We start from the raw sequence: 11,889 nt of genomic DNA, 5'->3' as shown, positions 1-11,889 counted from the left end.
GGTGTCATTTGTAAGGAGTAGTTAGTTATCTTCTTTCATTGTGGATTGTTTTTACAGGGCTAATTACTTGAAATATTTGTGGACTGCGACTGCGTCGAGGAAAACGGCCAGTCAAGCACGCGAAATTTTAATTGTTCCTCCATGTGTCAAGCCTTTGTTACTTCTCGTGACTCAACTTTACGTGAAATATGTTTACTCGGGAAAAAAACTCCGACTGGCCCATCTTCATTTACATCACAAGCCCCTTTGTGTTAGGGAAGTTTAACATAAATGCGCTTATCACATTTCAGTCTGATAGAGTACTTGAAACACATGTAACGAACGCACTGGATCTGAGAAAATGCTCCCCCACAGTCTCTATTAATTGTTTGTGTAACACTCGCTACACTGGAAACCAGACGTGAGCACTAAGAACCGGCAAGAACTGCCTCTCATTTCATAGTCCATGAGCGCCATTTCCTTAATTTTTTTCCAAGGAATTTAAGAAACAGCTGCTGCCACGCTGACTTTGTAGAACGTTCTTAGCGAAACAATGATAAGGAAGAGAACTTGCGACTTTTCGAACGCAATAGACACACTTATATAATCAGTTTTCAGATGGTCGACAGTACATCAGCTGACCCGCAGATAACCATAGCTAGTCAAAGGCGGGTCAGCAGCTAAGACCGAAATACATGAGTAACTGTCTAAACTTACTAAAAAACACTGAAAGGCTACTACCAAGAAGTAGGTCGAAAAGGAATTGATTAAGATAAAGCTCGGACATCAAGTTGTTGTGCAACATTTTTTGTTGAAATTATTTCTTTTAGCAATTATCTTTAGCTGCCGGGATGCTGAACGAAATAATAATCAATAATAATAAAGGTTTATTAGCATTCCAAAAATTAATTGGCTCTTCTATGCTACAATTACTATACTATTCTAATTACGCTATATCACATAGTTTACAATAAATCGCATTCTAATTGAGAATTAAAATATAAACAAGCTAAAAGACCTGACATTCATGTTTCTAATCTCTTTCCGGCGTTATTAACAAGATATGATGTCAAACTACTCTTAAAGGACCGAAAGTCCGTACAGTTCCGCAGATAACTTGGTAATGCATTGAAAATGGCTGCTGAGCACAGTGACTCGCTGGCTTGTGTACAAATTTCTGACTCCAACAGCGACAAATCCCTATAACTTTTTGCAAAGGTTACTTATTTGTGATTAACTTACCACACTTCGCTGCACCCGAATCTTTTTGTTTCTTGTGTCGCCAAGGACTGTCCTTGAATAACTAAGCGAAAAGAAATACTGCCTTCTTATACCACAAATAAATTAGGTCAGATCTGTCAAGTTCTAAGGATGAATTCAAACTTATAAAGATGAATTCCGTGATCGATCTGAAAATGAAAATGACAAAATTTTGAGGATGGCCTAAGAGCGGCAAAAAAAAGCGTAATTAGACATCACGAAAAGGCTGCTCGTCGATAATATTATCAAACAACTCGGCAAAACCCATATTATGTGTGAAGCGATTTTCAAACGGTCCTCCTTTGTTAAACATCTTGTACACGTCATACCACTTGCGCCGACTCTCTGTGTAGTAAAGCTCCTCGATTTTAGACTTGTTTAGGCGATTATTCTTTCCCCAGTGTGGCCTTGCTTTGAACTCCTTACAGAGCATGCGCTCCACCTTGTCCTGGAACTCGTCAACGCCGTATGCTCCAGGGAGAAATGGTACCTGGGTAGAAAAAGATGAATATGCAAGAAGCAGAGACTCAATCCTTACTATTGCCTCGTTTTATGGTAATTCCCAGAGAGGTTTATTTTCTCACCTCAATGTAACAGTTGTGATCATTGGTAGTTCCGTCAGGTCTAAACTTGCTTGCAGGACTCAGGAACAAATCATCCGTTTGCGCAAGTCTCACATAAATTGGAAGCAAGGAATACTGTTTATACCTTGTTGCGTAATCTTGAGCCAGTGTTATCACCATGGTCAGGGCTCTTTGGAGGTGTTCCAACGGTAAGCACCATTCTGCTGTGCGAACGCTAAAATCACGAAAAACATCAATACAAAATTTTGTCGTTAATTCTCATTCAATTAGTCCATTTGGCTGTTTGTGCGGATAGGAATTAGAAAATTTGACATGGCGAGTGATTTAACTTACTGGATATTGCCTTTCGTGAACTGCAGCACGTTGTACCACGTTTGCACATACTTCGTGCCTTTTTTGAAAGAGAACTGTGATACACCGATATTGGTGAGCCGTGGAATCCAGGTGGGACAACAATTGGCACATCCCTGAAGGCAAGAAGCTGTGCAGTCAGTCTGCACGCAGCCAACGTCCGCTAATCCTCTTCCTCCACAACAATTACAACAGCATGAGCAACAGGCACAGCAGATTGGTTGAGGTGGGCAACAAGCACAGCAGGTTGGATCAGATGAGCAACAAGCACAGCAGGTTGATTTATGAGGATCTGTTTTGCAAGCTGACAAGTAAGCCATTTCGATATGCTTGTCATTCCTGAAAGAGCAAGGAGATAACAAGCTTACTGACTTTATCCCTACCTTAGAAGGAGAAAGAAGTAACAAAGAGAGATTTAAACTGGACTGAAATAAACTATCTTTTTTAAGACTTTCACCACCACCTTCACTTTACCTCTGCTATCACTATCACATTCCTCGCTACCGTCACAAATACCGCCACCATCACCATAACTACTACCAGCATCGCCACCAGCAATACCACAACCATAACCGTTTCTTCTACCCATACTAACATTAGCACCAGCACCAAAATAGTCACCCTATCACTATTTTCAACAGTACCACCAGCACTATCACAACCATCTCCATCATTCCCAAAGCCGCCATTTGCACCACCCTTGCCATCACTAGGAGCATTACAACCATTACTACCATCATGAATAGCGGCACAGCCTCAAACACCATCATTTCTACCATTACTTTTAGCAGCACTACCACTACAACACCGCATGCAAATCCCACTACCGCTACTGCAACCAAGAGCACTGTAAACACCACCATCATCTCTCCTATCACCACTATCATTACCACCCTCCTATTTTTAATAATACCAATACTACCACCACCACCAGCAGCAGCTCCATCTCCACACCCATCACTATTACCACAACTTTTTCTACAAATTCCTTGTCACTACTTTGTCAGCTACTCTTGTCACTACCATTACCGCCACCTTCGCTATAAAACTATCAACAGCACTTCCACTTCACCATCACAACCACTACTACTACAACAATCATTACTAGTGGCGGATCTAGGGGAAGGGGCTCGGGGGGGGGGGGCGTGTCCCCCTTTTATTTAGGTAAAACCACCACTATCATTACCACCCCTTCTATTATTAATAGTGCCAGTACTACCACCACCGCCATCACCAGTTCCATCTCCACACTCATCACTATTACTACAACTTTTAGCTCAAATTCCTTTACAAATACAGCCACCCTTGTCATTACTATTACCGCCACCTTCACCATACAACTACCAACAGCACTTCCACTTCACCGCCGCCCAGTTAACCCGATGGATAGTGTGCTAGACTGTTGTGCGGGAGGTCGAGGGTTCGAGCCCTGGCCGGACCAACACTCAAGGTCTTAAAATAATTGAGAAGAATTTTCTACCTTTCTATAGCATCAAGAAATGGCTCTATATTCTAGTCCTCTCGGATAGGAACGAATAAATGGAGGTCCCGTCTCCTGCAGGTTTGGGGTAGAGAGATGTTAATTTCCCACACACGAGATTACTGTGTGATGGATGTCCTCCCCTGGGGCGGGGTGGTGGGTTTGTATTGTTGTGAAGGCCGCAAGTTAGATAACTCATTGAGTTAATTACGTCACCTTCGTTAAATAAAGAATATTGTATCGTATTGTACCATTACAACCACTATTAATACTATTGATAAACCTAAAGCCTTACCTTGGCCCTACTGGGTATGGATTGACGAAAAACGAGAAATACTCCGCATCTTTTTTCTTGTACATTTCAGCGAAATTTTCAAGAACAACCCTGATATCATTCATCTCCATCAATGCATCGTCGTCGTTGTCTTCCGTCGGCTCTTTAGGCCAAGAGACCTGCACCATTTGTCTGGTTTCCTTTAGATAGTACATGGGGACACAGCTGTATGTAATGGAATATATTACCCCCACACTTCCTATGCCTACTTGACATGCCTTTAACACCTCAGTACTGTTAATCTCGATGGGCACCTCTCCATATTTGGCCCTGGAAATCTTTGCCTCGCAGTCCGCAATGGTTTCGGGGCCGCTTCGTACCTTCACTTGGATTCCACCACGTACGATTAAATGAAGACCTACCACTAAAGTGGACTGGAACGAGACAGGAATTGTTAAGTTGTTTTCCTGAACAAGTTTCTGACATGTTCCTTCCTTTGAAGAGGAGGTAAATCTTGGTCGTAGAAAGACCTAGATAATCATCATTGGGAAATTTAGGCTATAGGAATTCGTCGAATTGTCTCAAAAATGCAATTCGGCAATTTTTGTACTTTAGGCTTTGTACTTTGAATGCATATTGCCATGTTTAGAATGTCACGTGACCAGAACAGTGCTTGAGCGTTGGTATGTGGATCTTAGATATTTTAGCGCGTCTCTGAAGTTCATTACTTGCAATTTGTGCCAAAATTGTCAATCATTTGTCGTTCGGTTGTCTTCCTAAATATTTCCCTCATAATGCAATTATTTGAATTTCGTTTAAACACGAAGGCGCACTATAAAAGGAGCCTTAGGTCCCACTGGACCATTTGTCAATCAACCGTCGTGTGATGTAGAACTCTTAGAGTCAAGTCAGCTTGAGCTACAGCTACTCCAAAGCAGTGAACAGCGGGCGCATTCCTTAAAATTGTTTTATGTCTTCATCACAATACAAGAATTTTTGAGATTTGTATTTCCTTTCTCCAATTGAAACTGTCTTTATTTGTGGCGGTAAATTTGAGATCGAAGTAGGTGGTTCGCACGTTATCTCATACCACCATGCTAGTGGAAGTAAACAATAGATATCTCATTAGCTCCTTTTGTTCCTCTGCCAGCATTTGAATTTGACCTGCACACGTCAACGGTGTGTGACAAATGAGCCTAGGTCTTCCCAGGGAAGACTTCTTTATATAGCGCGCCTTCGCGTTTAAAGCAAATAGACCCGATCTGCTTCCCGCTCGATCAATCTTTTAATCTTACCATCGTTCCACTGAACCATCCTGATCCATGAGTGGAAGTGCTCGCCACTCCTCCAACCGTTTGGCCAGCGTAATTACCTATCATCTTGAGCGCCAGATTATGTTTCTTGTGCAGTTCCTCGACAAAATCTACGACGAGTTTTCCGGCCTGCACCTCGACTTCATATTGCGATTCCGTTGATTCTGGTTCTGAATCCTCTGTTTGTGAATTAGTCGATTTCGAAATGATTTCGTTCAAATCTGTCATGACCAAGAGTTTTTTTGTTTTTCAGGCGCCCCCGGCCACGGACCCATTAGTGCAATGGTCAGTGCTGCAACGGCCGGACGACATATATACTTAACGGAACCGGAGTGCAATGGTTCCGCCGAGTAACGCCTGAAGGAGGGTACACCAGTACGCCAAAATCGCCCAGGAATCGAACCTGGCCCCCCGGAAGCGCTCCCCGCCTAACGGGGCACCTGAACAGTCGGGGTGTGCAAGGACTGCTGTTGGGTAACGAGTCCCATAATGCAGAGAACTACATGCTATGAGACCCTAACCCGCGTATGTCTGTAGTGTGGGTGAGACGAGACCAAGAGGAACCTGTGCCCACAGCGCGAATGGTGTAGCCATTGTCCGCTGCATACTTGCACAACGCCGCGATCTGACCAGCACCGTCAAGCCCTGTTTAATCAGAAAGTCGGATTAATTAAATTAATTGCAGCCTTTTTACCTTCAGCAATTCCATACGTCAAGAAACACTTTTTTTCATGGTGGCATTAATGATATATGTATGTTTCAAAGTGAGTTCTCCAGGCTAGTCAGTCAGTCATTAAAGCGCCAGTTAATTGTTCTTAAGTTCGTTGGTCTCAGTACGTTCTCAGTCAGTCAACCACAGTTCACTCCATTTAGCTCTGAGAAATGTTTGTGTACACACCAGGGCCTTGCAGTTGATCTTTTATTTCGGGGTCGTCATCAATTCCAATAAAAGTGCCTGGAAGACGGTGAACGGGCCCTTTCTGGGGGTGGTAAATATCGACGAGTGGTTGAACCTTTTCCGTTCCGTCATAGTTGTAAAAGACCCGGCGTCCAGTGTAGGTACAAAAACGAATGCAAGGGAAAATGCACTGGTAAGTCCAGCGCGAGTTGTAATAACAATCCACGCTGTTTCCCATGGCTAAGACTCTGTAAGAAACAAAAAGACCAACATTATGACATAAGCATAATGTGATTTTATCTCCAGGCCCGTCGTAGCTATGTATTTTAGGTGTAACGTTACATGGGGTAAGGAGCGTTGTCAATCATAGAACTTAAGCCAATCAAATGAGGTCAGATTAAATAGTACTAAGATTATTAGTAAGTTCAGTTTCTCTCCTGGTCCTTCTCGCCTTCATTTCCATCTTGTTAACATCCGAACACAGATTTCCGGTACTGTAGAAGAATTTTTCCGCCCCCTCCCTATGCTACGGCCTTCTTCTCAGGCATTCGTTGCCTTTTAATACGTACTTAGCCCTTTGCCGATACTGGGTCCTACCTTTGCTTAAGAGATTGCCTGATGTTTATTATATCAATGTTTTTGATGTCGGGTGAAATAGACGCGTCACTAATTGTGGCCAATTTATCCCACATTAGCAGTTATCACTTTATCTCCCGTCAATCTCGTCAGTAAACTAGTGCGACGTCACGCAGAGCTTCGAGTCCCATTTCAATAGAGACACGCGGGCATCGAGATAAAATTATAATGAGGTGGAAAGGAGCTCTTTGTACTCGAAACGTGCGAGAAGGGTCAATTTCGTTACCAGGATTCTCTCTCTTACTCCCTCTGAAACGTCCGTTGTCGACGGAAGAACAGAACGAATCCTGATAACAAGGCTTCTGATTATTATTGAAGCAATAACGTCACGGTTTGCGGAGACAGCAATCAAGCGTCTACGCATGCACAAACGCAAAGAATGCAGGGTCGGCAGCGTCACGCATCGTATGATTAAGAACAAATTATACAAATGATCTAAGAGGGCCTCAATGAAGTTAACCGTCAACCGTAAAATGGCCAAAGTATCAACTGTCAACCTTTAAAACCGCAACAGTTTTAGCGGGGCTCCCATGCGCGCTTCGCGCGCGTGGGGTAGAGCCTCATACCCATGGAATATGGTCAACCTCTTTTCGTTTGGTTGTCACGTGACTGACCGAGTGTACGTACGTGCCTTCAGATTGGTAGGGTAGGGGAGCCTATCAACATGAAGGGAGGGGTGTCTCAGGCGAGTCTTGGCAAATGCGCATCTTTTATGTTATCATTTGTATTACGAAATTGGGAGCTCCGCCTTTAGGCTTGGCTAAATCTATATATTACCGTCAACTGTCAAATAATCAATCCAACGTTAACCGTCAAATGTCTCAGGGGTCAAGTTCTGTTGTTTATAAATAAAAGTTTTAATATATCACAAAAAAGCATTTATGCAAGTCCTCTAACTTCTAGTCGCGAGTAACGACAGAACTGACTTCCGGTCTGCAAACACTTTCGGTGTCGTAAAATGCTAGTCATTTATCAGTGAAAGGTGTTATAAATTAACAGTTCTTTACAAACGCGTCAATCGAAAATTTACATCAAAATTCGCGCGTTTAGAACATTTTATTAACGAAATTCTAAAATATTAACCGTCAACCGTCAAATGACCTAAAATAAAACCGTCAACCGTCAAAAAGGCTTTTTTACAACCGTCAACCGTCAACGTGAACCCCCAATTGAGACCCTTATATAACTTTGCAACTTGCTACATCACTCGATTTTGTTATATCCCAAAGGGACGGTTGCATTTTTGTGGATGTTTTTTATATTTTCGAATAAAAATGAAGGATCAACCAATATTACACATGATAAAATACTAAAAATTGTTGCCTGGTCAAAGATTTTCAAAGGATTACAAGTTGTACTGCAGCCAGGTCTAAAGCCAGACCCATGATGATGGGAAACGCATGTGTGAATGAATTTATCAAACGAAGCCACGGCTGAAAAAAATAACAGTAAAACTGCGGACCGAAGGCTGATAGACACTTAGAGAATGAAAAAGAAGTCATACAAAAAAGGATCGGATGTTGCCTGGGCCGGTAACGACCTGGAGTTATTGTGTTCTGCATGGTTCGTAACAGTTAGCCTCCTCCGCAGGCAAACTTTCTCTCCCTGTCTCGCCGAGCGCCAAGGGCGAGAGGACTGGACCAAGCGCGAAGCGGGAGGTGGACTGAGGCGAGCGCAAAGCGCGGAAAGCGATTTGTTTACCCGCCAAATATCGACGGCTTGTGACCAGCCGTGTCACATTACAAGACCAGCTGTGGGAGCCGGATGGTCTGAGAAGGCTTTTGTTTGACAATGCGACACTCTATACCCCGACGAGTATCACACCACGAATATCACCACTGAAGATGACGGACTGTAAGAAAACGCGTTACAAGGAGTGAAATTCCGATGTGCAGTTTTGGGTACACAAAAAGCTTTTGAAAAGCGTAAAAGACAAAGAAATAGAAATCGAGGCAAGAGAAGCAAAATTAATGTGCTTAAAGAAGCAGTTGGAAGAACTGAGCCCAACAAAACTGATTTCGAAAAAAAATTCAACAACGACACCACGTGAAGCTACAAACGATACTTCTACTCAAAGTGATGATCGTTTACAAGGATTTGCTTTTGGGACAACTGGAAAACAGAAGATAGTAACTCCTCGTGGAACTACTAGGAAAGGTAATTGACTTTCCGCCACCAGTTCCAACTATAGTCAAAACATTTTCACCATTCATGGTAGCATTAATTTATTGTCTCTCTTTGTAGTGGACGGAATTCAGTGAAACCGAGCAAATGTTGTAGCGTACCCTCTACGAGTCGTTGACTTTCCTGATTTTCAACAATAAACGTTTCTTGGCGTATAATTCTTTTTTCCGTGTCAGTGGTATTTACCTACTCTTCTATACTCTTTCTGGCTTTCCACTTTGTTCGATTTCAACGTTGCAGACATACCTGCATTTATTGTCATTTTCGAATACCTCAAACTCAAAATTATTCTCACCGTTGCCAGTTTCCGCTATCAAAGAAAACTTCACTGCGGTCTCATAGCAAGAAATTGCTTTCACTTTCTCTATAAATTTTCCTTTAAAGTTTATGTTGTAGTTTGAAATGTTCGCGGGGTTTTAAGCGCATTTGAACATTGTATGGAATTTGCGCTATACAAATTATTATTATTATTATTATTATTATTATTATTATTAATACGAACCATCGAAAGACGCCGCCATTTTGCATGGGTTAAAATTTCTCCCCTATATAGCATCCTCATTCAAAAATTGTAAGCCTAATAGATACTATCCCTCCCCCGCTATGTATCACTTGTCGATGCGTAGTAGTGACGTCGTAAGATGCGCAGTGCATGTCGAAACCCTTCATATTTGGCAGGCAACTCTCGCGCTCCCTGCTCAGTCCAATCCTCTCGCGCTCGGTGAGATACAGGAAGCCCATAAAGCTGCCTGCAGAGGGGTTACGTGACAGTATGCCATCGCTTGCGAGTTTTTTATAGTCATGGGTCAAATAGCAAAACTGTGAAGAATGTGAAATAGAAAGGGTGTTTTATCTATCGGCGCGTGAGCGAGAGAGAATACGAAACTGTTCAGCTTTAGGACGCCCACATTCCTAGAGAAAATCATGTTTTCTGTTTACACGCTTAATATTTTCTAATCTTGCAATGATATATTCCATAAAGTGTTTTCGTGGTCACTTCAACGTTACTCTGTGGGCGCTAAAACCACGAATAAATTTGTGATTTTGTTTTGACACGGAAGCAATAGGAAGCCTTTCCACATTTCAGATGTACGAATACCTTCAACGATTCAACTTGGTAGTGATGATTAATCAAGAATTATTGCCAAATTAAATCCTTTGAAAACCTGTCTTTTACGCCGGTATGGAATGATCCCATTATCTCACGCCTGTGCTGATTACAACTGCCGTTCGCCGATCAATGTACAAATTGAAATGGGTTTCTATCAGAACAACTACATCGGGTTAACTGATCTGATGGCCTAAATATCATGGAAACAGCTCGCCTTAATTTATTTGTATTTGCATATTTTTCCCTGTTATATTTATCTATTGCAGCATTATGGCTATTTAACTTAGTAATTTATTTATTTGTTGTGGCGAGATTAATCATGTTTTCTTTCATAGAAACTATTATTTCCATTTCGATGTTGTAATTTTTCATCTTAGCACTCTTATCATTGTAAGTAGCAAGCGTTTTGTTAATTCTCCTCTATAATTTTCCTGTTGAAGATTTTCATTAATCCGCGTGAAATTACTGCTTGCTTGATCGACTCGCTGTTCCTATCTGTGAGCAGTAGAAGCCAAGCTGTAAAACGATAAATTAATTGAAAATTGAAATTGAATTGAATTGAACAAGTTTTGTTACGCTCATAATATCAAAATTATAAGTATGTGCAGCACTACGGAGTTTATTGTTATAGTTTATTGTTTTGACCGTCTTATTCTGCGTCATAAATCAGGAGGAATTTCCTCCAATTAAAATGCCAGTGTTACTCCGCTAGAGGCATTTGTAGCGCACTTCTTCATAGGAAGGTCGCGTGAACTAGATTTTCCATAGTATTGATTAAAACTTAAGAGTTATTTTCAGTTCTTACCCAAATTGCTGAGGTCCTTAACACTTCCTACCCCTTCTCTCAGTTGCAGCTTTGCGAGCAACCTTCAATACCCTAACTTACGTGCTTGAACAAATCAAGTAACTGCTGTCATGCTGTCAAGTGCTTAGGTCAGGCAGCGAGGCAAAAACAAAAAACAAACAAAAATATCAGATTACGGCTGATGAATTAATGTTTTGAATCTGGATGTCAATCAGTCTGTTCTTGAGATGCTGACATCTGGAGTACCATAGGCGTACGGGCCGGGGGGGCCTGCAGCCCCCCCCCCCCCAAATTTTGGGCAACTCAGAATCTTTGGGCTGCACGAGAAATTTGGGCAAAGCTAGTGTTTAAAGAGGCTTGCATGTGTCTGTGTATTTTTTTTCGAAGAGATATTTTCTGTTTCAACCTGAAGTCGGCGTTTTTTTTTTTTTTCAAATAGGTTTTTTTTTTTGTTTAAATAGGCTCGATTTCCACCGTCTCCCAGGTGCGGTCTTTAATCTTCCCCTTCGGGGAGATGAGTGCGTGCTCATTTTCCCGAACAGCGGCTGGTAATCGAGCCTACGTTATAACGGCAGTTAATTTCACGCGAGACAGTGGTTGCCTAGCAAGTGATCACTTTCTGGTTATTTTTCAAGGGGATCATATGTTGATATACATATTTGTAATTTTGTTGTGGTTGGGCACGGTGCAGTCTGTGCTGCACTGCACTAGTTACAGTGAGGAATTTTCAGCCGTGAATTAATTAGAGTCAGTTTCGGCGTAACTTTCTAGAATCATATTGTAGATTATCCACTGGAGACTCTCAGAAGATCCGAGTCAAGTGCTCGGCAACCACTGTCTCGTGTAAAGAATGCAAGAGTGCTCCCCGCTCGGTATCTACGTCCACTTTTACGGACATGTGCTCAATCTCGCCCTTAAGGATACTATGACACAGATTGAACCATTGCGAAACGCTCTGGGAACTTTCCAGGCTCTGTACAACTTTTTAGAAGCGAGTCACAAACGACACACCTT

General features: G+C 42.1%; 1 protein-coding gene across 2 annotated transcripts; it reads right to left on the bottom strand.

Annotated features, from left to right (window-relative positions):
* Positions 1 to 848: 848 nt before the first annotated feature.
* LOC111343392 (L-gulonolactone oxidase) lies at positions 849 to 11,020 on the bottom strand. Of its 2 annotated transcripts, XM_088732385.1 has the most exons (9): positions 10,876 to 11,020; positions 6,140 to 6,387; positions 5,769 to 5,886; positions 5,224 to 5,479; positions 3,950 to 4,362; positions 2,451 to 2,513; positions 2,157 to 2,420; positions 1,824 to 2,037; positions 849 to 1,729 (listed from the first exon to the last, which is right to left on the bottom strand). In XM_088732385.1, the coding sequence occupies exons 2-9, from the start codon at positions 6,375 to 6,377 to the stop codon at positions 1,448 to 1,450; spliced, it is 1,848 nt and encodes a 615-aa protein (XP_088588511.1). In that variant the 5' UTR covers positions 6,378 to 6,387; positions 10,876 to 11,020; the 3' UTR covers positions 849 to 1,447. The 2 variants fall into 2 exon arrangements, with proteins under 2 accessions (XP_088588511.1, XP_022806297.2); XM_022950562.2 differs by having other exon boundaries at positions 2,157 to 2,513.
* Between the last annotated feature and the right edge of the window lie 869 nt (positions 11,021 to 11,889).

This window comes from Stylophora pistillata, chromosome 9 (assembly GCF_964205215.1).
Source record: "Stylophora pistillata chromosome 9, jaStyPist1.2, whole genome shotgun sequence".
NCBI classification, from domain to species: Eukaryota; Metazoa; Cnidaria; class Anthozoa; order Scleractinia; family Pocilloporidae; genus Stylophora; species Stylophora pistillata.
Note: the sequence above shows the minus strand (reverse complement) of the source record. Positions and strands in the feature narration are given on the sequence as shown.

Excerpts from the sequence above, each read along its gene's own strand:
- LOC111343392 (XM_022950562.2), bottom strand. The coding sequence starts at position 6,377 with ATGGGAAACAGCGTGGATTGTTATTACAACTCGCGCTGGACTTACCAG. Across the intron at positions 5,887-6,139 it reads AGATCAACTGCAAGGCCCTG|GGCTTGACGGTGCTGGTCAG; the intron begins GTGTGTACACAA and ends CTGATTAAACAG. Across the intron at positions 1,730-1,823 it reads ATCACAACTGTTACATTGAG|GTACCATTTCTCCCTGGAGC; the intron begins GTGAGAAAATAA and ends TTTTCTACCCAG.